The sequence below is a fragment of the Argiope bruennichi genome, chromosome 5 (assembly GCF_947563725.1).
Source record: "Argiope bruennichi chromosome 5, qqArgBrue1.1, whole genome shotgun sequence".
NCBI classification, from domain to species: Eukaryota; Metazoa; Arthropoda; class Arachnida; order Araneae; family Araneidae; genus Argiope; species Argiope bruennichi.
The window spans coordinates 50,678,354-50,705,898 of record NC_079155.1 but is presented as its reverse complement, the minus strand read 5'-3'; the positions used below and the strand labels follow the sequence as shown (position 1 = coordinate 50,705,898).

Sequence of the window (27,545 nt, the reverse complement as noted above, 5' to 3'; positions counted from 1 at the left end):
TATAACCTTTTTAACTGAGCAACAATCATAAATGTAGCTAAATAAATTTATCAAACTAATTTAAAAGAACATTTTTGGTTCCAAATATTTTATTGAGGAAATTTCAGCCTGTTATGATTTTCCAATTCAAGAAGAATTTTTGTAGTACTACATGTGGAATATTTCACATTTAATTATTTATATGTTTTAAATAGAATTTTAATAATAATCATACACATAATGTAATTTTTAGAAATGCAAAATATGTATTTAGATTTTATGTCTATATCTCAGTTAACTCTTAACTGATTAACTTAACGTAAAAAGTATATAAGCTATTTATTAACATGTATAAGAGACAACAAGAAAGAAATTGAAAAATACAATGTCAGATCAGTAAAATATAAATAAATTAAACTTACTTCTCTGACAAGCAATGTTGGGATTTCCAGTAAATCCTGGTGCACAAGAACACTGTTGTCTGTGTTGCTGAATTTTGCACAATGTGTTAGTTCCACAGGCAGTTGGACTTCCACATGGATCTATTAAGATGAAGCAGGGAAGTTTTTATTCATTACTTAATACAATATTAATAAAATATTGAATTATTAAAAATTCTGTTCCATTAGAAATTTGCTCAATGCAAGTTTGAATGAACTAAGTCATTCTGAGCACAACAAAATAAGGAATATAATTCTTTTCTATATTTCAAATTTTTTATGACATTTAAGAGTTATTTGCAGTTAAATATGTGTTTAAGAAATTAAAAGAATCCTTACTTGTGCAAATATTTTGAATACAAGCTTCTGTTGATAAACAATCAGTATCCACTCGACATCCAACTATTTAAATGAAAAGAAAAAAATTAATATTTTACACATCCTAAATGCATTTTTTTAAAAACTGCTTTAAAGCAACATAAAAATGATATACATCAAATGGAGAATACTTAACCAATTTAGAAGAAAAATATTTTTTTCTTTAGATGCAAATTTTAATTCACAGTTTTTCATAATCAGTTTACAAGCACTATTTTAACGGGATAATTATGAAATTGCAAACTTACACAACAACAACAACAACAACAAAAAAAAAAAAATCCATAAAAGTAAAGGCAGTAAAAAAAAAAAAAATTCAATTTTAAAAGCTTCTTTCAGTAAATAAATAAAAAAAAGTGCTAATTTTAAATATATCAGTATAATGAAATACTCACCAATACATTTATTTGCAGCACATATCTCTCTAGAGAGACATTCAGTGTCCTCTCGGCAACCCAATACACATTGGCCTAGGTGACAGAATTCCCGACTGGCACAATCGTCATCCGATCGACAACGCACTAATCAGTAAAAAAGAAAATTATCAAATATTAATTAACAAAACTAAAAGATATAATTCCATATTAGATAAAATATCACTTTATTAAGCTTTTATCCATATCTATTCACCAGTTAAAATGAGTTTTTTTATTTCTTATTTAATAGTAAATATTTTTCTTAATCTTGCATGGAAATATGTAATAAACTAAAAATATGAAATCAAATAAATTTGCTTACGTTTGCAACGCTTATTCACACACATGTAGCCAGATGTACATTCTTGATCAGTAGAACAATCAACAGTCACTGAAAAATTACAAAATATGCAGTTGAAAATTCATTTCTGTTTCTAAAATAACTAAGACATTAGCTTTACTGTGGTCATCAAATAAAAATTCAATAAATTTGCAAACCTTACCTCTTATGCAACCTCGTACAGGATCTTTTGGATTTCCAGAAAATCCTGGCAAGCAATAGCATGCTGCACGGTGGTTTTCTACACGACACAGAGCATTTGTTCCACAAACATCAGGTGCTTGACATGGATCTAAAAATGAAGAAATGGAAAGAAATTTTATCACAAATACCTAGGTAAGCTATTGGGAATAATTCTGAAAGAACTATGTTTAATAAATAAGTTAGTAATTTGATATATTCTATCAAAGAAAACTTGCTGAACGTACTTTTGCACATGGGTGGTATTGTGGTTCGATCACAGTATGCTGTGAACGGACAATCACTATCACCTTGAGGACATTCATTTTCACCACGGCCTACAAGTGAAATGAAACATTTAAAATAAAAGATGGGATTACAAAAATAGAACTACAGAATGATAAACTTTTTACATCCATTAAGTTCAATCTTTTAGACAAGCTTTAAGTTTATAACATTATTATCATTATCAAGCATTTGGAAAAATGTGTTATCAAATTACAAATTTCTTTTTGAAAGATCTAATCAATAAAACTTTCTAGGCGGCCTTTTTATATAACTTAATAAACAAATTCTTTGATTTATGGATTCCATGAAACAATTTTTAGAGAACATAAGTAACAAAATTTATGTAATGCATATTTCTAATGCAACCAATTGCTCTCTGCCTTGATCAAATAAATAAACATCCCAAAATATAATACATTATCTAAGTAGAAGAGAAAACTTATACATAAATGATTATATAAATGAATGAGAGAAATGAATTCTATGTTACTTTATAATAAATAGTGATTAAATTAGCAACATTTTGGAAAAAACTTCAAGAGAGTATATATATTATATTTTAAAATCATTATCAAATACAAAACAAAGTTTCCAAGACGCTGCAAATGAGAGTGATGCCATATCTTTTGGAACAATGGAAGAAATATCATACCCAAATTTTAAAGTTTGTATCATTAAAAGTAAATTTATTTCATATGAGTTTTCATTCAGGGGTTCAAGAATTTTAATATCAATTTTTACAATTAAAACAATATGATTTAAAATTAAAAAGCAAAGACTTACATCCAGGATCCAAGTATGGATTTCCAATATTTCTTTCAGGAGGACAGAAACACTCATAACCGCCAAATTTGTTTTTGCAAATAGCTGTGTGATGGCATGGCCTGCTGGCACAGAAATCAGATGGTCGACAACCCACCAGGGCATCTCCCTCATAGCCTTCGTAACATCTGCAAATTGGAGCATGGTTTCGAGCCTCACAGAATGCATTGGCTCCACAGATGTTTTGCAGTTTGCAAGGATCTAAAAACAAATAAGCATTTTAAATATGTTTATAAAGTTAAATGTTTGTATTTTGTATCGTATTTTAATTTTATTGTGCACAATAAAATAAATATAAAGTTTGATAAATGGGTACTGAACATGACTTACCAACACATTCATGGTTCTCGCACACTTCAGACTGAGGACAATCTTCATTTCGCAAGCATTCCACTGAAATAAAAAAGCATATACACTTTTATATCTCAGTAAATAAGGAAAAAAATAAAATTCATAAAGGTAATTTATATACATTCATAAGAATTAAGAAATTTTAAAATTACGTAATTGAAAATGATTTGTTAAAATCATAAAGTTGCCTTTAATTTCATAATTAGTTCAACAAAATTTTTTTGTTCAATTTTTTAAATGACATTTTATTTACTTTTACATTTACGTGACATTTTATTTACTAGCTTTATTACTACATATGGTGTAAAAAATTAAGTAAATAACTTTTTACTTTTAGAAACATTTGAAGCTATAAAAAAAATGTCCATTAGTAACTCTTTACTTCATTACCTTTTCAATAAAAGCTGCATTTTATTTCATGGTTTAATAAAGTACTTCACTGGAAATAACAAGTTTCTACGTTTTATAACTAAAGGTAGAAACAAACTGAGAAAACATAAAATCATGCACTCCCTCTTAAAGATAAATACAAAGTGCACTGCCAACTTAATTTATTGCAATCTTAGAATAAAAATAAGTCTACAAATTCCTACCAGGTTCACATCCACGATCAACAGGATCGCCAATGTAACCTTCTTCACATCGGCAAACTGCAGAATGGCCTCTGGCATGGCAGTAGGCATGAGGAGCACAAAGAGCTAAATCACATGGATCTGAAACAATGGGCAGAAAATTAAAATATAGAAACACAGGCACAGTTCAAATAATTAATAAAGGATCAAAGATTTTATCAGATAAAAGATATTCGTACCATTTAATTAGCTTTAAAGTTCATAAATTGTGAATTATTTAAGAATGTATACAGTCTTCAAAATACACTCACCAACACAGTCATTGTAACCCTTGACACTGGCTCTGCAGACATGGTTATCAGTACATTCACTGTCACGATTACAGCGATGATCTGCAAAAAGAAAGAAAAAAAAAAGTTATATATGGTAAAGCAAACGCTAAATTTAATTTTAAAATTGCAACAATTCGAATGCAATTATTTCAACTATGTTAGAAGTTAACATTTAACTCATCGTCTAGAAACTGCCTGACATATAAAGCTGTCCTTTAAGTTACAAGAGATCATAATTCAGATTTATAGTGGTCGCATCTATCACTTCAAAATTTCATATGAAAGCAGTTTCACCACACTACTGCACTACTCTTCTTCTGCATGTTTTTTTTTGTTTGTTTTTGTTTCCCTCTTATTTTTCACTAATGATCAACAGAAAGACGCTCTTTTTATACACATTAAATATCTTATTTAATAAATAGTTTTGTTTCCCTTTCTTCTTGCTATAATAATTTTTTAAAAAGCCAAAGAAAATGGCATCTGTCCTACTTACCTGTTATACATTTTCCAGCCTGGCATACTTGGTGTTCTGGGCAATCGCTTTCTGATAAGCATATTGCTGGAATAAGAAATAAACAAATTAGAATGTATTAAATATGAAAATAGTTAAAAATTATAAAGCTAAAAGAATTTTTGAAAATTGGATTTTGATAATCAGTAATAAAAAATAAATTGAGAAAATAGTAATAAAAAATAAATTTGATAATTAGTAATAAAATAGCAAAAACCGCATTTTTTATGGATATTTATTATTTACATTTTAAAAAAGATAGCAAGTCGGAATGTAATAAAAATATCATAATTTAAGTATTTACTTATTAAAGACTTCATTTCCAGTGCATTTTATAAGCTGACTGTTGCTACTGACTGTATGCAAAACATTTTTTTTAATCATATGATATTCCGTAATGCTGTATAAATATGTTAAGACATCAATATGCAATTTCTTGAAATAAAATATTAATTAAAACTATGAAATTCATAATTGTAACTATTCGTAAATTTTAAAAGAGTTCTCTAGTTCATAAAATATAAAATATTTTTTTTTAGCTTACACATAAAAGAATTTCTTTGATGCCTGAAACCACTTAATAAATAAGTTATTATATAAGAAAAAAAATTATTATGCACTTACAGATACAACGTCCCAGATCACAACGTTCTTTAGTTCCACAGTCTCTGTCACTATTGCATGGCACTGAAAACAGAGGAAAGACACTTATATTTTGAAGTGATACAAAAAATAGATGAAATCATTTTCAAATTTACAATAGTTTACAATAGTCAAATTTACAAATTTTCTTTATATAAAAAAGAAAGGTTTTCCAATGGGAAAAAAATTACCATTGCACACTCCTTTCTGGCACAATTCACCAGCAGGGCAATTGATATCAGTGTCACAAGGTATAATTTCTAGAAAAAGGAACAAATAAAAATTAAGAAAATGGAACCTAAAAGACAAGAAACATCAAACTAAAGGAAATTAAAACATATACTTACTTCTGCAGCCAGCAATAGGATCTCCATAAAATCCATCTCGGCATCGGCAAATGGCACCATGATTCCTTGCCTGACAAACAGTATTTTGTCCACAGTTGGCTTGACTTGAACATGCATCTTGTAGAAAAAATTAAAAAAAAAATTAATAGAAGAATCAACACAATACATTGATTTAGTTTGGAATCCATTATGAATTGGAATTATAGCAAATGATATTCTAAAGATTATTTAAATAATTTTATAAATATAAAAATACTAGACTGCTTACCAATGCAATGATTCTTTTCACATACTTGATTATCTTTGCATTCATCATTAATTGTGCATTCCACTGCAAAAAAGGATGGTATACGTGAGTGTTAAATATACAACTTAAAAAAATTTATTGAAAAAAATTTTTGAAAATTTTGCAAATCAATATTTATAAATTCTATTTTTACTTCCTCTCATGTTTAAAAACATTTTTTATTATTATTATTATTTGTATATTTTTATGCTTAAAGATTTTTCAGAAAAAATGCCAAAAAATGCATAATAAAAGAAGTTGAGCAATGAACTCTGCAATACAAAAATTAATAATTTTAATTAATTAAAATTTATCTGCATACATAAATTAATACTGCCATGATACAGCTGTATAAAATTAGTCAAAAGTAACAGAGACTTTGACACACGCATTTAAAGTGGCATTATTATATAGAGAACTATAAAAGAGCCCGAGTTGTGCTAGTAAGAAATAAATCCGAGCTCATGTCGATAAAGCAATACTTCTTCGATCCTGGTTAGAAATTAACACAAATATCATTCCTTTTTATTTATATGTTTGTTATTTTAATGACTTTTATTTTATTTTTTAAAATTATTTTAATGATTTTTAAAAAGAGATTGTCTAGTATGATAGAAAAAATTTTTGAGTGAAAAAAATGATCAAGTTAATATATGAGAATTTCACCTTTTGTGCAACGATAGCTTGGATCGCCTGTATATCCAGGTGGACATGAACATTGCACTTGATGGTTAATTGTCCTACAGAAAGCATTGATACCACAAGCAGTTGGTGCTTCACATGGATCTGCAAATACAGAAATAATTTCATTAAAACCTATATCCACATTTCCTAGAATTATTTGATGAAGAAATTATATTTATTGCAGTTTATAGCAAACATATTTTATTTTATCGATTCAAAGTAAATATAAAAATAATAATTGAAAAAGAATATTTTATTTTAAATATTAAGAAAAATACAGTAAAAAAAATCTTCAACTCATTAATAATGTAATTATTTCAACTATATTAAGTCACTTTAGAATGTAATATAAAATAGGAAAAAAAAAAAAACCCATTTTAACACACCTCTGCAGAAAGGTTCTCCTTTCACACGGACACAAGCAGCTGAATCCGCACAATCCGAGTCTCCATTGAAGCACATATTTGGATCATGACCTAAAAAATTAAACAAATGAATCAACTAAATATTTAAGTCTTACAAAATTTGTGTAAGATATAGTTAACTTTATTTTTCGAAAATTTAATTTAAACAATAAAACGATGATCTTTCTAGATAATAAATAGAAGCAGAGGTTAAAACAATTTCAATATAAATGCAATTTTCAGGTAAACAGTTTCAAAAGCTATCAAAATGATTTTTTAAATGTAAAAAATTTACCTAAGTTGAATTTAAACACCAGAAATGAAATTTTAAGAAAAGGTCATTTTTGTAGTAAAAATATTAAACTCTTATATTAAGTAAAAAAAAAAAAAAAAAAAAAAAAACAGAACAAACTTTTTTTAAATAAAAGTTACAATATTGTTTTAATATTCAGTGGGTCAGAGACTTACAGCCAGGATGGATAAGTGGATTTCCTGTCAATCCAGTTGGACAGCGACAGGAGAAGCTTCCAGGTGTATTCTCACATACTGCAGTGGCATGGCAAGGATGCTGTCTGCATTCATCGATATCTGGAAGATTAAAATTTTTTATTTATTATTTATTAAATGGTTTATATTAGCAAAATATGATATATGTTTCAAATTTCCACAAATAATAATCAATATGCTTTGGTAAAAAGTTATCAATTATCGTAGACGTAATAAATATAAAAACACAAGTGCAAAAATAAAATGGCTTACCAGTACATGTCAAGCGACCATTGTTTTCATAACCTGGTTCACATCTACAAGATGCCTGTCTGTTTCGTACAACACAAGTGCCATAAGGTCCACAGTTTACTTGTACACAAGGACCTGAGATACGAATGCAAAATATTAAATCACAATATTACTTTATTAAAATATAATCTTTAAAGTCAAATAATAAAGATAAATATAATTCAAATTCAGATATAAAGAAAAGCAATGTATGTTTTAAATTATTTATTTGAATTAACATTTCTTAAATAAAAGCGGTATTCTTACTTTCGCAAACAAAATTGATACATTGTCGGTCAAAACTGCAATCAGTATCTTGCAAGCAATCAACTGGAAGACAAAATAAATATATATTATGCATTGATATTAAGCATACATTAATTTATATATTTACTATATTCATATATATTTTATAATATAATTTCAAATAAATTATAATTTGTTACTCACCTTTAACACAGCCTCTGGATTGCTCGTAAGGATCTCCAGTGAATAAACCGATTTTGGGGCAGAAACACTGAGGCACATGATTGGATACGCTGCATTCAGCATTTGGACCACAAGGCTTACTATCACAGGGATCTATAATTCAGCAAATAAATATATGAGAAACATAAATCCATGATGAGGACATTTCCTTTCACTACAGTAAAATTGAAGCAAATACTTTGGAATTTTCATGAATGACAATTTGAATAGGAAATGGTACTTAAAAAAAAATTTGCAAAGGAATATCTACTTACTGATACATTTAGGAATGCCTTGCTCATCCACACCACATGCAGCCATGGGTGGGCAATCTCGGTCTCCATTCGGACACTCCCCTTGAGGTCGACCTACAAAGATATCAAATTTAGAAAAGAATAAACAAATTACGCCAAGATGTCGTAACATTTTGGCCCTTGCATTTATTAAATATACAGCATTAAATTATTAATAACATAATTCTTTGAATCAATTTTGCATTAAAACATAATAGATTATCAAATTACTTACATCCAGTGTATCCATCGCCAATATCACCTTCTCTGCATTGACAATAATAACTGCCAGGTGAGTTCACACATAATGCTGTTGGGTGGCATGGATTGGACAGACACTCATCATTATCTTTAAAAGGAAGAAAATGCACATTGTTAATTTCACATTAAAGCATATGCATAAAAAAAGAATTTTTTTTGTACCAATAATTAATAAAGAAAGAGAGATTTTTAGAGAAAACTTACCCTCACATCCTGATGGACCAGGATTAAAACCAGGTCTGCAAGTACATCTATTAGCCCCACAAACTTCATTGAGACGACAATCTCCATCAGCCCTGCAGCCAACTAATGGAATGAAAAAATATTTTTAATGACAGTGGATAATTATTATTGAAAATAGAAAAACAACATTTCAGAATACAAAAAAAAAAAAAAAAAAAGTTAAGAGAATTTTTTTAATACCTTGACAATGTTGATTGATGCATATTTCACTAACAGGGCAATTGTTATCCGTAGAACAAATAACTGGAAAAAAAAGTCAAATTAATATCTTATGCATGTTATTATTAAAAATGTGCTAACATTAAGAAAAGAAAAAAATTAAATGATTTTTACTGATTCAAGCTGAATCTTAAAACGATTTTTAAGTAAAGTTTTCACAAACGAAATAAAAGATCTTATAATTTCAAACTGAAAATTAATTGCAACTGAAAATTAATCACTGAATTATCAGTTTTCATGATAGAGATCACAATAATCCATTGCAAAATAAAATAGATACTAACCTAAGCAAACGCCGTTAACGCACACTTCTCCGTCAACACAATTGCTGCAAGGTGCTCTACAACGATCCCCAATACAATTCAATCCTGGTGGACAATATACACTGGGCGAGCACTTCTGATAAACTCTCTTGCAACCCAAAACCGGAGATGGAGATCCTTCAAAACCAGCTGGACATTCACAAGTTGCCTTGTGATCAACTACTGTACAGATAGCATTAGGTCCACAAACACCCTTGATCTCACAAGGATTCTGGCAACGATTTTGGATGCAAGCTTCTCTGTAAGGGCAATCGTTATTGTCTCGGCAACCAACTTGACAGTATCCACTTGGAACACAAGCCTCCTTTGCTGGGCAACCCGAATGGGCAAAGCAGGGCAATACACATCGTTGGTTGATACACTTCTCTCCCACAGCACATTCATTATCATAACTGCAGAATAATCGACATTGTCCATCCACACAGGCTTGATTATCTCTGCAGTCCTTGGCACTTTCGCAAAATACAGAAATACGCAGGCAGGCATTATCAGGATCAGGGTCACCACGGAAACCAGATGGACAAGAGCAACGAGCACGATGGTTCACTACTTCACAGTAAGCATTGGATCCACAGTTGATGGTGTCACAAGGATTTTTGCACATGTTCTCTCCACTGACATCTGGCAAGCATGCCGCATCAGGTCTACAATCTCTGTCTCCAGCTGGGCATGAATTCGGATGGCGACAGCCTTCACGATAGGGATCACCAATATAGTCATTAGGACATTGACATTTAAAGCTTCCTTTTGTATCCACACATTTGGCTGTTGGATGGCATGGGTGACTCTCACAAAATCGTATAGCTTTACAACCCTTTCCATAAGCATCTCCTGTCATTCCAGCAGGGCAGTTGCATGTTTTGTGATGATTTTCTGCTACACAAATAGCATTTCTTCCACAGCCTTTCACACACGGATCTGTAATTAATAAGAAGCATTGATGTAATAATGATAAATTGCAGAACTTGAAATTTTGTTTTTGTTTTGAAATTATTCCTCAAATAATTTCCTTAATCAGTAGTTTGTAAAAATTCCTATAAATAAGCAAATCTCAAAATATTTTAATCCATTTTAAAATTTGTTAAATTAAATTTGAGATAAAAAATTAATTAAATGAACACTTATGATTGATGATGTTTTAATAATAAGACATTAAAAATGAAATAAATTTTTTCATAGTTCTCTCATTAATAATATAAACCCCAAAATTCTTTCAATCATATTTTTAGAAAAAATTTGTTAAATGACAAACACACCACTAAATAAAATCCTATTACAACAAAAAATAGAAAATTAATAAATGTTTCTATTTATCAAATACATAATATATTGATTTCAAAATCACAGAAAAACTCAGAAAATTGAAAATAAATAATAAATCCTTAAATGCTTGAGATATATTTTAATATTGTACTCACTTAAGCAATAATTTTCAGGTGTACAACTCTTATCTGGTGTGCAGTTTTCATCAGTTATGCATTCAACTATAAAAATAATACAAAAGTTTATTATATAAATCAATATTCTGTGGAAGAATATATTATAAATATACACTCAATGTTGGTTTTAGAACATAAAAGAAATAATATTAATTTCAAATGTATGATAATAATAATTTAATAAAAATATACATAAAATATTTATACTAAGCATTTATACCAAAATGAATTTTGATTATGATTCAGTGTCCTAAAAATAAAGTACATTTACCTTGTTGACAACCTCTAACTAAATCATATGGATCGCCAATGTACAGGCCCTGCGGGCACTGGCAATGGGCTACATGACCAACAGCAATGCATACTGCATTTGGTCCACAATGGACATTTTCACATACATCTAGAAAAAAAATTGAAAAATTACAAAATATATTACAAGCAATAAGAAAATGAAAATTCTTTTTAGACGTAATACAAATATCAAGTCAAAAATGTAATTATCAATTAAAAATAGAACTGCAATAACAAATGCAGTCTTTTTAAATGCATTCAATTGGGTTTAATTTTTAAAACTGTATTTGATATGAAGTTAAAAACAAGGATCACATAGGAAAGAAATTAAAAATTGAATACTATAAATGTATATAAACTTACCAAAGCATTTCAAGACTCCATCATTATCTGATCGACATTCAGAAGCTGATGAGCAGTGTTCACTTTGTTTGCATTCATCCCGATCAATTGCTGAAAACGGAAAAATAATTCATTAAAGAGATGTAAAAATATTCTAAAATAAAGCACAAATAAAAATTTATTCATAAATAAGATTTGTTGGAAATGGCCGAGTTCAATCCTTAAACATATTCTTTATTTTGTGAAGAAAATAATTATGAAAACTATAGCAAAAATAAAAATCCATGCCAGAAGTAATGCATAAAAAGATGCCATTTTCATAAATTACAAAAATTCATCTTATTTTACAATGAATTTTATAGAAAGATTTGATTTTAAAAAATAGAAATGAGCCAGTTCTTTATGGAGAAAATTAAAGCACATAATATTTCTGCATTTGAATTGATTAATTATCATATATTGAATTACTGAATTGATTAACATCATATCTGAATTGATTAATATCATTTCTGACAATTTCATAGACTTATTTGAGTGACCAGTAATTAATATTCCATATAAAATGGGCTTTAAATTACAAGAAAAATCATATACTTACGAATACAACCTCCCCGCTTATTAGGATCACCTGTGTAACCTTCCTGGCAAGTACATTGACCTTTATGGTTGATAGCCACACATCCAGCATTTGGTGAGCATGAGAAATCAAGACAAATTTCTGAAAATAAACAAAAAAATTGAAATAAAGTACACACAAATTGGAAATCAAACATGAGGTTTGCTTTTGAATGACAAATTAAAAATAAAAATTTAATTAACTAAAAAGAAATTTGTTAGTTAATAATAAAGTTTTCAAAAGTGATTTTATGTGTTGATTCATTTAATTCTAAAATATACATTTAATGAGCTCTGTATGAAATTATGGTAAATATTGATTGCAAAATATTACCTGCACATTTCAGTATCCCTAAATCATTAGGTTTGCAAGTTCCAAAACTAGGACATTGTATATCTTCTTTACACTCATCTGGTTCTCGTGCTAAAATGATAAAAAAAATTAAATTCCATTGATATATACTAAATATATTGATAATACTAAATATATTGATATATACTAAAAAATAAACAGAATTTAAAACTAAATTTCATATAGAAGGGAATTTTTAAAGTAATGCAATGCATTTATAATACATAAAAAAAGAGATTAAATGCCAGATTGAAACTTACGAATGCAATTTATGTCACTGTTGGGATCTCTTACGAATCCTGCATTGCATCTACATTCATACTGATGATTGACAGCAAAGCATTCTGCATTTTGACCACAAGGATTGAAAGCACAGGCATCTACAATAAAAAAAAAGTATTCAGTAACCAAGTTCATGTAAATCATGAATTGTTATATTCAGACTAAAGTCTTTGAATAATCTAAAATTTAATTTACAAAAAAAGTCAAACCAATTAATAAAATTATGAAATTTATTATTTACCTATACAGTGTTTCACTCCAAAATTGTCTGGCTTGCAGACATCAGTACTTTTTCTACAGTCATAATCTATCTTGCATTCATCTTGTACAGGTGCTAGAAATAAAGAAGAAATCAGTACCTGAAGCTAGATCATCAACGACAGTAACAAAAAGAGCATAGTGGAAGTTTTGCATTAAAAAACTATAGACAATTCATAGTTAAAAATTTCTTTCAGAAATGTAGAATAAATTATTTTGCATTAAACTCAGTAAAAGATAAAATTTTTATTGTGTAAAATATTACTTTCAAATAAAAAAAAAGTCTCAAGCAATATAGTTCAAGTTTTTTTATAGTCAAATAGTTTTATGATGCTATTCAACATCAAATACCAAAAACCCAATATTATATACAAAAAAATTACAGTGATATTTAGTTATAAATAACTTACGTTTGCATCCATTGAGTAAATTGTAAGGATCTCCTTCATGATCTGGCAGACATTCACATCTTGTCTGATGATTTCTGGCAGAACAAACTGCATTAGGTCCACACTGAACGTACTCACATGCATCTGTAAATAAAGTAGTATTGTTACATGTTAGAAAGTTAAAATTCCATCTATATTCAGATTGCAATAGTTTCTAAAAAACATTTTTTTTTTTTTTTTTCAATTTTACCGAAATTGAAATCGCATCCTTAGGCCTTTTCAAAAAAAAAAAAAAATGTTTAAAGCAATATATTGTGCTTGTAAAGTTTGGGGCATTTTAAAATGGGAGATAAATAACAATGATTTAGATAAAAGTGGCATTATTCATATAAATTTCTTACCTCTGCAATCTAAATAGCCTTCATTTATAGGTTGGCATATCTGTTGAGAGCCACAATCACGATCTTCTTCACACAAGTTGGGACTTCGAGCTGAAATAAAAATATTGAATTATTATAAATCATGAAATAAGTTTTAACATTTCAGAAGGATCATGTTATTTAAATTTAATGCACACAAAATGTAGGAATTATCAGGAATGTAGTTTAAATATAATCTGACAAACTAGATAAAGCAATTATTAACTATTAGAACAAAATATTGTTCAGCTACTAAGATTTTCATAATTCTGATTTCAGCATAATATTTTATCAATATTGTCACGCATTTTGAGCTAAAAGGGCTATGGGAAGTTTCCTAAATATTGATCTATAATAAACTGAAGTTTTTCAGAATTTGAAAAGAAATTACTTTAGTTAAAAAGAATGAAGAAATAAAACATCAATAATTATATTAACAAAACTTATTTTCCTTCTGATTGACAATATTCAATTATTTAATTTTTGTATGATTTTTTTTTTCTAACTTAGAATTTTTTACCGATTATGGCAAATAAAAAAATTTTAAAAATCACTCTTTAAAACGAAAAAAAAAAAAAAAAAAAAAATGTATAACTTTACTTTGGAAAGAAAAAAATATTTTTTAACTTGCAGAAACTGTATATTTACAAAGCACTTACTGGTGAAAGTTTGATATAATCGATTTCCTTTTCGTATTATTTATATTTTATATATTTATGCTACTATCCTTAAAACATTTAATGGAAGTGATAAATTTATCGATTTCAGACATTGCGGTAAAAATATGCTGATGAAATAATAGTAATTTCTCTTGAATTAAATTTCACAAAACTTCATAAGAATAAAATTAAAATTTCGCAAAACATTATGGAAAAGTTCTTACGTATGCATCCCACATTTGGATCGATTGGATTGCCTTCATAGCCAGCTGGACATCTGCAAACAGCCAAGTGGTTTTCTCCAAAACATTCTGCATTTGGTCCACAGCGATCAAATAAGCAGACATCTAAAAAGTTTTTAACCATATGTAATTCAAAGGTTGATAAATTCATTAGTAAACAGAATATGAATAAAAATTCCTTTTTCTTTTGTATAAAATATAAAAATATACTTACGGACACATTTTCGGATAGAATCTGTGTGCTTGCGACACACCTCATCACCATTACAATCTTGATCAGTGTTACAATCATGAGGTACTGCAAAGTGAATAAAAAAAAAAGAACATTAACAACAAGTTGTAGCTCTAAAACAGTGTACTTTCTTTTGTTATAAATAATTTTTCTTGCAAAATAAATAAATTTCAACAAATATGCATGATTAAATACAAAAGACTGTTTTCAGTAATACTTTTATTATGTTAATAAATGGCAGCATTTTCATCCTAATATTAAAAACTTCGAATGTGATATTTAAATTAATTAATTATAATTTAATTTTTTCTTTTTAAAATACTTTATTATATCATTAATTTTACTTATATTTCAAAATTGATGATAAAAAAGTAGTATTCAGTAACAAAGTTAAGGAAGATTTTCAATTCACATTTTAAATTTTAATGTAAAAATATTAAATAAATTCGTATCCAACTTACATTGACAGCCTTTGATTTCATCATATGGATTTCCTTCATAATTAGGCAAGCATTCACACTGAGCAACATGGCTCTTAGAAATACAAGTTGCATGAGGCCCACAACGAATATCTTCACAAGCATCTGCAATGAATAAAGGAATATGATTTAAGTATACAAGAAAAGTTGAGAGCATGCTGATCTTCAGAATAAAAGTTATGTTAGAAGATATTTTAATAAATTTTTTCTTGAGTAATATATCATATTCGACTTAACTAGTTTTCATTTACAAACAAGCAATTATGATGATGAAATACATTATTTTTCAGAATAATAAAAAAAGTCCGTATTAAGGAAAATTTAAACTTATTTAAAGTTTTAAAAAAAGGAATATTTAATTTTATTTAAAATTTTACAGTTAAAACTACAACAAATAAAAAAAGGGTGCATTACCAAGACACTTTCTTAAGCCTGAATAATCTGGACGACATACTGCATTCGATGGACATTCAGAATCGCTTAGACAAAGATCCGCAGCTGCAATTTAATAATTTGGAATTAAATTCCAACTATACATTTAGAAAAAAAAACGTTGATAACATACGAGAATATTAAAATTTTTACTTACGTCTTGGTTCACAGCCAATTATTCTGTCATATGGATCTCCAATAAAATCTGATGGGCAACTGCATACAACGATATGTGATGATACTGAACATAATGCATTCCTTCCACAGAGGGCATCAGAACAACCATCTAAATGAGTTAGAATGTGTGAAATTCATTTATAAATAAAATTAATTTACAAATTACACAGAAAACTCAGAGAAAAACAAAACCGTTTTTTAAAAACATTAAAGTTATGTCATAGTTATGGTATGATAATCACATATAATTTGACATTAAAATCAACAAATAGACGTACATCTCTTTATAAAAAGAAAAATGAATATTAACATCTGATACTTACCAATGCAATCTTTAACTCCTTCAACATTCAATCGGCAAATTTCTCTGTCACTACAATCACTGTCTGTCTTGCATTTATCACGAGCTACAAAAAGAAAACAAAGGTTATTTACTTTGATCACAACTCTAGTCAATTGACAATTTCAGAAAAAAGAATGTGACTTTTATACTAAAATAAGACAAACAGTAAAAATTATTTATATATCCTTGGGAATTGTTTTTAAAGTTACTCACGTCTGCAGCCTCTTTGCATGTCATCTCCATTTCCTACAAAACCATCTCTACATTCACAAAAAGCTGAGTGTCCTGTTGCAACACACTGAGCGTTAGGACCACAACGTTTGCCTTCACATGGATCTGAAGAAATAAAAGCAAATATAACACATTTAAATATGTTTTTTTATGATATGATGATAGCAGTAAAAAAAATTACTATCAGTTATATAGATGTTTTCTTTAAATAATAACGATACAAAAAAAATCTATTATTAAGAAAACTGCTGTAAATGGTAAAATCTCACTTTTATTTATCCATAAATTAAAAACATTCATCATCAATTCTTAATATTAGTTTTCTTTTTCTCAATGCAATTAAAAACCATAAATTAATAAGAGCAAAAATCTCTCGATGATGAGAAAAGTTGAAATATAGAAATAAAAAGAATAAAATTAAAAAAAAAAAAAAATTGAAATGTCTAATATGGTAATACTTACTCATACAATCACGTATGCCATCTCTAGTCAATTGACAAATCCTGCTATCTGGACAATCTTGATCTTTACTACAATGATCAGCTGCAAAAGAGGACAATATTATGTCATATTTTTGAATTGCATCAAATGGCAGTAAGAATATATATAAGAATAAATCAAATGAGGAGACACTTAAATATATCATAAACAAAACATATTTTCTTTTAAATGTATGAAATTTTGATATTTATGTTATGTCACAATGTCTTTTAAATATGAATGTTAAATATCCATAAAATATTAAAATTAGATACAAATTAAGATCTCACCTTGACATCCTCTATTAGGATCACCAGAAAATCCATCTGGGCATTCACATTGTGCTTTGTGATTTGCAGCAAAACATACAGCATTTGTTCCACATCGTTTGGTTTGACATACATCTAAAAATGAAGAATATTAATTTGAAACTACAAAGGTGAATGGAAAATGTGAAGCAGTAGATCAATCTTTAGTGAACAAGGTTTAGTAAAATAATGAAACATTTAATAGCCATTAAAAAATTAGCTAAAGTATTTTGTAATTATTACTAACCTATACAATCTTTGATTCCAGCAGGTGTCTGTCGGCATATTCTATCATCTGGGCAGTTGCTATTGCTCTTACATTTATCCTTTGGCACTGGTTGACAACCTATTCCAAAATCAATAGGATTTCCTGAAAATCCAGGTCTGCATTCGCAAGTAGCTTGATGATCTCGTCCACGGCACAAAGCATTTAATCCACATTGAGTAGTTTGACAAACATCTTCAAAAGGAAAAGATTAATTCAGTGGTGTAATGCTTTTACCAATTCTTCAATAGTTCATTTATGACTGATCATTTATTTCAAATAAAAGCAACATTCAAATTTCAAATAAAAGCAACAAAAAAAATTGACAGCATTTTGATATGGATCAAAATATGTTTTCATAGGATACAAACTATTAAGAGAGAGGGAAGTTCTTGTTTTCATTACAATTATATTAAAGTTTCTTAATAAATGTCATTTAATATTGCTTATCATGATATTAAAGAATGCATGTTACACATTTTATTCTTATATAAGAGAGTGAAAATTGCAATAGTGACAATATTAAAAATAACATTGGAAATTAAGATGTATTAGAAATAAAAAGAGTCTTTAACCTTAATAAAAAAAACAAATCAAATTTATCATTGAATCTGATGACACAATAAAGAAAAAAAACTTACCAAAACACTCTCTGTATCCTTTATCTCCAACCCGACACACCTGGTTATCAGCACAAGATGAACTATCTTGGCATAAATCAAGTGGTGGTGCTAAAAAATTAATCAGATGTGTTATGCATATTATATATATATATGAAAGAAAACAAAATGAAATTAATTAATTTGGGAATTAAATGACTTAAAACAAAACTTACGTTGGCATCCTCTTTGAATGTCATAAGCATCACCAGTGAAACCTTGACGACACTCACAAACAGCTATATGGCGCCTTCCTTCACAAATAGCATTGGGGCCACATTGTACTCCCTCACATACAACTATTAAAAAAAGCATGGATAAACATTTTAAAACTTTCTTCTAATAATCAAAAACATTTTCATGTAAAATTTAACTGTAACATTTCTTAAATTCAAGTAGGTTTTATATAAATTAATAGTAGTCACTTACCAACACAGTCCCTGATTCCAGTTGTTTCCAATAATTTGCAAATTTCATCTCCACGACATTCATCATCATTGGCACATCGATCATTTGGATGAGCTAGAAATATGAATAAGAAAATCATCTTAATATTGAATTTTAGAAATACCTGCAAATACCTATTTGTATCTTTATAAAAACATCTCAAGTTCAAATCACTATTTTATTTTATTTTAGTTATTTATTTTTACTTTTTTTTTTTTTCAATTATAAACTGTTGACTGAATGCATTTCTATCAGCATCTAAGACAACTTTTACGTTAGCAATCAACATCTAAAACTTTATATTGAATTGACAAGTTCAAAATAGAATCGGAATATATACATACATTATATATTAAAATTCAGTAATATTTCTTTATTTAAACAGTTTTATGTGTAAATGTGCATGGTTATTAATAACGGATCGCAATTTGTGAAGTCGAAACTTATTTTTGGAAATAAAAGTTTTTGCATTTAATCCTTGACATCTCTCTAAATTGAGTTTCAATTTAAACATTGTAAAGCACATGTGGCAAAAGAAAATTTATAGATAAACATTACAAGCAAATTTGGTAATAGAATAACATCTTGTAGGAAAAAATATTGCTACTTACGATGACAATTGGCCATAGGATTTCCACTAAAGCCTTGTGGGCATTCACAGACTGGTCTGTGTCCTTTGCCTTGGCAGACAGCATTCTCACCACATGTCTGTTCTTGGCATACATCTGTACAAAACAGATTAGAATTTATAAATTATAAAAGGCAAATTTTATTCAAAAAATAACAAAACATGGTGAGAAAAACTAACATTAAACGTAAGAAAGTCACACATACACACACAAAAAAGGAACTTACTTTCACAAACTCTAACACCACCATTTCCCATTTTACAAATTTGTGAATCAAGACAGTTGGCACTCACTTCACATTCATGTGGACTTTGAGCTATCAAAAAATAAACGAATATTTTTTTAATATTAATTTATTTGAAACACCTATATCAGTTATTTAGCTTTTTATCATCAAACATTTATTAAAAGGTAATTCATTTATAATATATTGCTTATTTTAAATTACAAGTAAATTTTGTTGAAGATAAAAATCAATCATTAAAAAAAATTATAAAAAATTAAACTCATGATTTTCATTTTTTCTGGAACTTTTTTTTCTAAAGAACTATATTCTTTTAATAGAACATGGACACTATCTATAAGTATGAACATCAGATAAAATTAAGCATTATAATGCTGAATTATCGAGGAATAATTAACAAAACATTTCATGGCAAATTAAAATTTGAAGTTTAACAGAATAGTAGAAAAACAATATTCTTTTTCTAATTAAGAGTATAGTTTGAAAAAAGAAAAGAGAAAAGAAAGATGTCTACCTTGACAGCCCTGAATAAGGTCATTTGGATCTCCAGTCATGCCAGATGGACATTCACAAACTGCTTGATGATTTTGACTGCTACAGATAGCATTTCGACCACAGATGATAAATTGTGGATCACAAACATCTAATTGTTGGGAGGAAAACATGAAACAGCAATATTAGTATAAGTATAAAATGTGTACAAATGAAAGTGAATTATCAGAAGTAATAAAATATTAAAACAATAAGTTCATTTGATCTAGGTGGAATTATATGAATAATGCAATTATCGCCAAAGTTACAAACAAAATGTAGTTTTATTTAAATAAATTTAAGGTAATGATACTTTATGATAAAAAGAAGCATGTTTACCTATGCATTGTCTTATTCCTTCTGCATTAGCACCACAGAATGATCCAGTTCCACAATTGACATTATCTTCACATTCATTTGGACTTGATTCTGGTGCTTCTGTTGATGCTAAAATAATAATTTACATTAATAAATCTTCTACAGAAATGATATCGAAAAAAAAAAAAACTTCAAAAATGTTTGTAGAATTCATTTTTACTCTAAATAAGTTTTCAGGATAAAAAATATCTTATGCAAGTATAAAAGAAATAGATAAGAGTTGGCTTATAAATTTGATTTTTGATTATGCTAATTTTTTTCCAAGTTTGATTAGCTCAATAATAATATTATTATTACTACTCTGTAATAATAAATAAACAGGATTCAAAACCTTCGATAAAAATTATGTAATTTCAATTACTAATAATGCTTTAAAAATCTTCACTGTAGAATCTAATGGTTTTTTAGATCATGATGATCAAAAGTACTTATAAGTCAGGTTAAAGAAAAGAATTTTAACACATCCTTAAAATAAAGCAACTTACCACTGCATCCAACACCAGGATTATTAGGCTCACCAACCATTCCTTGTGGACACAGGCATGCACCTCTAACACAATAAGCACTAGGTCCACAGACCACATCTTGACATGGATCTTAGAAAGAGATAAAAGGGTTAAAATAACAACAAAAAATAGCAAATATGAACATTTTTCTTGAAAACAAAAATTCCACTTGTTCAATTTATGATAGGAAAACCAGTTTTACCTTGACAAGAGCCACCTGAGCCACAAATCTCTCCTCCAGAACAGCCAGCATCTGATGAACAAGCACAGCCCTGTCCAGCTTCACAAGGAGTGTTGGCTGGAGCTATTGAATTCATTGAAATTTTAAAAAATTAGTTTAAGAGATAAACAACATTACTTCACAATGATTCACATATTACTGGTTTAAAAAAATGAGCTTATAACTAATAAGAACATGTCTTTAAAAAAATATTATTTAAAAACTTGATATTTATAAATAAAGATTAGAAAAATACATACTGCATGAAAAGAGAGGATTTCCTGTGGTTCCTGATGGACAAGCACACAAATAACTTCCAACACTGTTGATACAACTTGCACCGCCTCCACATGGATTGCTTCCCAAACATTCATTTACATCTGAAAATATTTGAAAAATTGATTTGTAGAATAATTCCTCATTCTTCATTAAAATTATATAAAAATATTTTAATTATAAATTAACTAATAACATTCTCAGTTGTGAATTACCTTGACAACCAAGGAATGGATTTCCTTGCAATCCAGCAGGACAGACACAATCCACCCTATTGGGCCCTTCAATGCAATTTGCATTTGTACCACAGCGAGTTTCTTCACATCTCTGGCTAGTTCCTAAAAATCCATTTAAAAAGGATGTCTTAAAATTTTTTCTTAAAATGATTTAAAATACAGAAGAAAAATTTATCCAATTGCCAATATTAAAAAAATAATAAAAAAAATAGTTATCATATTACAAAGAAAGGTTTTAAATTTTGTATATGCATACATTCTTTGACAAAAAAAAAAAAAAAAAAAAAATTAAAAACTGTAAAATATTTGCCAAAATAAGCAAAGACAATTATACAATAATATTTCCTTTCTCAGAATAGAATTTACAGGTATTGAGAGAAATTCATAAAATTGGAAAATGGAAGCTACAATTCAATCACATTCATATTCAAGAAATACATATTGGAATAGAATAAAATTTTCTATAAATATATTCATAAATTATAAATTATTTCTATAAATATATTCATAAATTATCCACATTTATTTTTGAACAGCAAATCTAATTTTAAATCTGTATTTTTAAATCAAATCTAGAATATGTGACATAAGAAAACGAATATGATAAGTAAAATAAAAGAGCTTATACTTACCACACACAGAATATGGATTTCCAGTAAATCCTGGATTACACTGGCATTGATTGGGTACACCATAAGTACAGTGAGCATTCACTCCACATCCAGGTACACAAAGTGGTGGAAGAAGGGCTATAAAAGGAACAATTATAAAATATCAGTATAGGAACAATTATAAAATATCAGTAATATGTAATTAAAATTTTTTTCATAGAAATATGTTGTTTATTATTTAGCATGCATTCAATCAATACTGTGAAACATGGCTACATTGTAAAATTTAGGCTACTTAAGATAAAGCATAAAATAAATCTAGTTAATTAGCTGAATAATAAATTTACATAACAGCAACAAATAGTATATAATTTGATAATTAGTCACAGTTTCTAAATTAAAATGAATATTATAATTGCAAATTAAATTTTAAATTTCTAAAAAAAAATCTCTAAAAAAATGTTGCATTTTATAAGCCAGAATTTTGTACTTACGTGGTACACATAAAAATGATGGATTTCCAATGAAATAAGGTAGACACACACAATTTCCAGTATTTTCATCACATCGTGAACCAACACCACAAGTTACACCTTGGCAACGTTCTGAAATAACAAATAATAATATGAAATAACTATATCCAGACAAAGAAAAGGTAGGGGATGCTAAATTTGTAAAATAAAGAAAAAGAAAAAAACTTTAACTTACCAACACATGCACCATTGGTACACACTTGTGACTGCCCACAAGGTCTAGAAGCACTACATCCACGAGAGTCTAAAATGCAAATTATTTTTAAATTAACACATGAAATTGAATAAAAATAATTAAGTTTCTTTGTTACATGTGTAACATATATTTTAATAGATAGAAATCATATTAACAACAATGAACTAATTTAAAACATAAAGCTTTTTTTAATGTTTTTTCTCACCATTAAAATATAGTTAAGAAATAAGAATTTGTAAGCTCTAAAGAAAAATAGAATTCTGACATTTTTCTTTATAATCAGTAATTAAAAGATTTAGGAAAAACAACTATAAGTTAATTTTTGTTCATTGAATTTTTTTAAGAGAAAACATATCTATTTTTAGTTTTAGAACTTTTTCTACATATATTCTAAAATTTAGGAGTGGGATACAATTTAATTAAAAATATTAATAATTTATATGCTTGTTACATTGACAAAAATTCCTATAGCCAATAGCCAAAAACAAATAAAAATTAACTTCCAAAAATCAACCTTTTTATAGCATGATTTAAAATAGAAAAAAGAAATGTTAAACAATGACAGTTAAAAAATATTTGGTGTGATAAAACCAAGAAACCAATTCAACTCTAGTCTAAAAAATTGTAAAGTTACAGATGTATTCTTTTTAAAAAAAAAAAAAATAGAAATAAAAAAAATTATACTACTTTAATATTTAAATAGATAAAAGAATTTACATTACTAAAATAGCAGAGTATTTGATTTAGAATACTACACTCAATACAATTAATTACCTGGATGGCATCCACCTCCTGCCCATGGGTTGCCTGAGAATCCTTGTAAACAGTGACATACTCCTTGATTGTTAGAGTTAACTATGCAGTGAGCATTGACACCACACCAAACACCAGCACATGCTACAAAATGACATTTGAAACAATTTAATAAAATAAGAAATAACATTTTGCTTTGATTAAAAAGAAACATATTTATTTATAAAATGAAATTATTTTGTTACTATTATTTTTAAAAATACTAATAGGAAGAAAATAAATATCAAAAACCTTTATAAATGACAGGTTAAATAACGATACAATCAATATTCTTTTTAAACTTACGTGAAACACAGCCTTTCTCCAAATCATTTGGATTTCCAGTATAACCAGGCCTACATTTACACACAGCCTTATGATCGTCGCCAAAACAATCTGCATTTGGCCCGCACCATGCAGTAGAACAAGGATCTGAAAGTATTTCAAATAAACATTTAAAGGAGAATCATTTTAAATAATTAATAAGTTTATAAAAAAATCAAATGAAATATTTAAATAATGGATGCATAATGCCATTTTTCAGCAATCGGGAAAATGAAATTAACATGGAAAACAGATCACTTACCTACACAAGCTCCACCACGTGCATCACATATAGCATTTCGTGGACACTGCCTGTCAGATGAGCATCCAGTAGCCCCTCGGCCTGTTTAAACCAAGCAAAAGATTAATTAACAAAAATATATTTATTCGTACAAAGAAACAAAATGAAGTAAGAAAATATCAGATGAAAGAATATAAATTTATTAAAAATAATTACATTTGTATTTATTATATATATATATTTGAATAAATAGTAAAAAAAATATTATCATAATAAAATTCAAACTTACATCCACCCTTATAAGCATCACCAGTTGTACCAGGTGGACATTCACATTGGTAACCACCCACAATGTTAATGCAAGTAGCTCCTACAGAACAAGGTCCATTCGGATCCATTGGTAAGTCAGCTGTGCACTCATTGATATCTATAAAATAAAATATTATTAAAGATATTAATCTGAGATAGTTAACTTTTCTACTATAGTTAAATACATTTTGAATGTTTACAATATTCTAAAAAATTATTTTTACCTTGACAAGCATTGTTAGGATCACCAGTACATCCTGGTATACAGACACATTTAGGTCCTTTAGGAGAAAGCTCACATGTAGCATACTGTCCACAAGAATACCACTCACAAGGATCTATTTAAAAACATCAAAAATAGAGAATTAACTCCTTTTTGTAAATTTATAAAATTGAAAAAAAAAAAAAAGCTACCGCAATATTCAGTTATAAAATTTAAATCAAAATGCGTTAAAAGATTTCAGAATTAATAGAAAAATATTGATTCAACCAATATAATGCAATTATTTGAAAGTACTAAACATAAAAGATATAATTTCCATTTAAAATTTTAAAGATAAACTTATCAAATGTTAATACAAAAAAAAAAGCAGCAAGTATATTTCATAAACATTGATAAAATTTTACTTACGTTTACATTGTTGTCCTTCCAAAATGTAAGGTGCCAAGCATTGGCACTGTCCTTTAGTGCAAACCATGTTCTGAGGACAACTGTTTGGTCCTCTACATTCAATTTCTAAAAATAAAAAAATTAGACAATTTATTAACATTTCAAAAACATATTAAATAATAATATGATTTAATACTGATTATGTAGATTTAATATTGATTATATTAAAATGATTTTTGATTAAATATAATTCAAAAACTAAAATATTACTTTATACTGTTTTATAAATAAAAAACAGAACTCTAAAAGTTGTGATATTTGTGTTATATAAATCTGAAAAATATATTTTTAAAATCAAAATTACAAAATAAACATCGTACCAATTCTGCTACACCCTTGTCTTGGATTTCCAGTGTATCCGGAATTACATAGACACTGATAAGCACCAGGTAGATTAACACATTCAGCATAAGCTCCACATAGAGACCATTCTTTGATTTCAGTACATTCATCAATATCTGAAAGAACATGCAGAACATTCAATTAAACATGCTTGTTAATATTTATCATACAACTGAAAATGAATTACATTCTCAAAAACAATTTTTTATGGTCCTGGATGACATTGAGCCATACCATATTCTACAATATATTTATGTTGCTAGACTATCCCTACTGGTACAAAGTATTGTTAAATATCTCCAAGATGTTGTTAAATATTTTAAATGTCAAACAATGTTTGAAATGCTATGACAGAATGACTATGAATATACTATGAATAAATATGAATATACTATGAGAGTATCATTGAGCATTTTGTAGGACAAACATGTGGGATAAAAAGGAACATTCAGTCACTAAAACTACTAACAAGCTAGATACTTCTGATTTAGACATAAATATTGAAACAAGTATGCATCATAACTAATAGAGTTCTAGATGGAAATTTATTTTAGCATATCCTTTCATATTGCTAACACTGCAAATTGTAGATAATAAAATGGTTACTATGGCAAACAATGCAGTGAAATAATCACTGAAGGATTGCTAATGTAACTATTACATTTGATTTTTGGTTGCTTTATAGGAGAGAAACTCAGAACACATCATAAAGGATTTCAACAACAATTATTCAGTATTGATGACAAAATTCCACCAAATTTACCTCTGCAAAATCCAGTTGCATCCATTGTGTATCCTCTTGGACAGATGCAAAATCCAAACCCATTTCCTGTGTATACACATTCTTGGTTTTCTGGGCAAGGATTAGTTGTAGAACAATTTCTGCTGACCACTGTAAAATAATAATTAGATATATCACAACATAAAAATGTTTTGTCAAATGACCACAACTTGTGATAAAAATATCATTTTTTTATGTCACATGAAAAGTAAGAACAGAAAATTTTCAAGAACTTTGAAACTTACAAATACAATATTCCCCATCTTGAACAAATGGTGCTCTGCATCCACAGTGATGTCCTTGGCTTCCATCATCCAGACAGATTGTATTTCCTGGACATTCATTATCCCTTTTGCATTCAATTACTGTGAGAAATGAAAAAAAAAATATATTATTTCCTATAAATGCAATAAACTAATTTAATCATTGTCTCCAAATATCTCTAAACTTTTTTCATAATTAAGAAAATGAGAAATATGTATAAGTAGTATATTGACATAGGATCATTAATTTATTGCAATATTAAAAGGGAAAAATTATTTAATATAATGCAATGATTCTTCACTAATTATATATATATGCATTAAAAAAAACATACATTCAGGATAGCAGATACTGTATGGATTTCCAATATGTCCAGGTGGACAGCGACAGATATAACTTCCTTCCATATTCAGACAGAAAGCATGCTGGCCACAAGGTGATTTGTCTCTAACTTCAGCGCATTCATTGATATCTGAAATAGAAGTGCAAGGAAATTCATATATAAGCATGGGAAAAAAAGTATCAAAATACAGAAATCAACTTCCTGACATGAAAAATATAGAAA

General features: G+C 27.9%; 1 protein-coding gene across 1 annotated transcript in view; it reads right to left on the bottom strand.

The window, feature by feature from the left end:
* The window catches only part of LOC129969211 (uncharacterized), a 145,972-nt gene that overhangs the window by 23,979 nt on the left and 94,448 nt on the right, over window positions 1-27,545 (bottom strand). The window contains exons 23-91 of the mRNA XM_056083663.1: window positions 27,315-27,452; window positions 26,962-27,081; window positions 26,699-26,827; window positions 25,914-26,051; window positions 25,555-25,659; window positions 25,148-25,261; window positions 24,904-25,041; window positions 24,636-24,716; window positions 24,356-24,481; window positions 24,032-24,154; window positions 23,237-23,305; window positions 23,023-23,133; window positions 22,550-22,666; window positions 21,897-22,019; window positions 21,666-21,785; window positions 21,388-21,489; window positions 21,165-21,275; window positions 20,641-20,748; window positions 20,285-20,413; window positions 19,753-19,842; window positions 19,509-19,622; window positions 18,880-18,972; window positions 18,627-18,749; window positions 18,433-18,522; window positions 17,774-17,986; window positions 17,509-17,622; window positions 17,201-17,281; window positions 16,721-16,843; window positions 16,488-16,571; window positions 16,145-16,273; window positions 15,970-16,053; window positions 15,538-15,660; window positions 15,059-15,142; window positions 14,827-14,949; window positions 13,926-14,015; window positions 13,546-13,668; window positions 13,119-13,211; window positions 12,856-12,975; window positions 12,578-12,667; window positions 12,227-12,346; window positions 11,650-11,739; window positions 11,267-11,395; window positions 10,975-11,040; window positions 9,518-10,474; window positions 9,195-9,257; window positions 8,976-9,077; window positions 8,746-8,859; window positions 8,493-8,585; window positions 8,200-8,331; window positions 8,017-8,079; window positions 7,732-7,845; window positions 7,441-7,560; window positions 6,955-7,044; window positions 6,551-6,670; window positions 5,867-5,929; window positions 5,599-5,715; window positions 5,443-5,511; window positions 5,234-5,296; window positions 4,592-4,657; window positions 4,078-4,158; window positions 3,788-3,907; window positions 3,174-3,236; window positions 2,805-3,044; window positions 1,982-2,071; window positions 1,717-1,845; window positions 1,536-1,604; window positions 1,193-1,318; window positions 759-821; window positions 402-521 (exon numbers count right to left, since the gene is read on the bottom strand). Of these exons, the coding sequence (XP_055939638.1) occupies window positions 402-521; window positions 759-821; window positions 1,193-1,318; window positions 1,536-1,604; window positions 1,717-1,845; window positions 1,982-2,071; window positions 2,805-3,044; window positions 3,174-3,236; window positions 3,788-3,907; window positions 4,078-4,158; window positions 4,592-4,657; window positions 5,234-5,296; window positions 5,443-5,511; window positions 5,599-5,715; window positions 5,867-5,929; window positions 6,551-6,670; window positions 6,955-7,044; window positions 7,441-7,560; window positions 7,732-7,845; window positions 8,017-8,079; window positions 8,200-8,331; window positions 8,493-8,585; window positions 8,746-8,859; window positions 8,976-9,077; window positions 9,195-9,257; window positions 9,518-10,474; window positions 10,975-11,040; window positions 11,267-11,395; window positions 11,650-11,739; window positions 12,227-12,346; window positions 12,578-12,667; window positions 12,856-12,975; window positions 13,119-13,211; window positions 13,546-13,668; window positions 13,926-14,015; window positions 14,827-14,949; window positions 15,059-15,142; window positions 15,538-15,660; window positions 15,970-16,053; window positions 16,145-16,273; window positions 16,488-16,571; window positions 16,721-16,843; window positions 17,201-17,281; window positions 17,509-17,622; window positions 17,774-17,986; window positions 18,433-18,522; window positions 18,627-18,749; window positions 18,880-18,972; window positions 19,509-19,622; window positions 19,753-19,842; window positions 20,285-20,413; window positions 20,641-20,748; window positions 21,165-21,275; window positions 21,388-21,489; window positions 21,666-21,785; window positions 21,897-22,019; window positions 22,550-22,666; window positions 23,023-23,133; window positions 23,237-23,305; window positions 24,032-24,154; window positions 24,356-24,481; window positions 24,636-24,716; window positions 24,904-25,041; window positions 25,148-25,261; window positions 25,555-25,659; window positions 25,914-26,051; window positions 26,699-26,827; window positions 26,962-27,081; window positions 27,315-27,452 (8,238 nt within the window). The remainder of the gene's footprint in view (window positions 1-401; window positions 522-758; window positions 822-1,192; window positions 1,319-1,535; window positions 1,605-1,716; window positions 1,846-1,981; window positions 2,072-2,804; window positions 3,045-3,173; window positions 3,237-3,787; window positions 3,908-4,077; window positions 4,159-4,591; window positions 4,658-5,233; window positions 5,297-5,442; window positions 5,512-5,598; window positions 5,716-5,866; window positions 5,930-6,550; window positions 6,671-6,954; window positions 7,045-7,440; window positions 7,561-7,731; window positions 7,846-8,016; window positions 8,080-8,199; window positions 8,332-8,492; window positions 8,586-8,745; window positions 8,860-8,975; window positions 9,078-9,194; window positions 9,258-9,517; window positions 10,475-10,974; window positions 11,041-11,266; window positions 11,396-11,649; window positions 11,740-12,226; window positions 12,347-12,577; window positions 12,668-12,855; window positions 12,976-13,118; window positions 13,212-13,545; window positions 13,669-13,925; window positions 14,016-14,826; window positions 14,950-15,058; window positions 15,143-15,537; window positions 15,661-15,969; window positions 16,054-16,144; window positions 16,274-16,487; window positions 16,572-16,720; window positions 16,844-17,200; window positions 17,282-17,508; window positions 17,623-17,773; window positions 17,987-18,432; window positions 18,523-18,626; window positions 18,750-18,879; window positions 18,973-19,508; window positions 19,623-19,752; window positions 19,843-20,284; window positions 20,414-20,640; window positions 20,749-21,164; window positions 21,276-21,387; window positions 21,490-21,665; window positions 21,786-21,896; window positions 22,020-22,549; window positions 22,667-23,022; window positions 23,134-23,236; window positions 23,306-24,031; window positions 24,155-24,355; window positions 24,482-24,635; window positions 24,717-24,903; window positions 25,042-25,147; window positions 25,262-25,554; window positions 25,660-25,913; window positions 26,052-26,698; window positions 26,828-26,961; window positions 27,082-27,314; window positions 27,453-27,545) is intronic.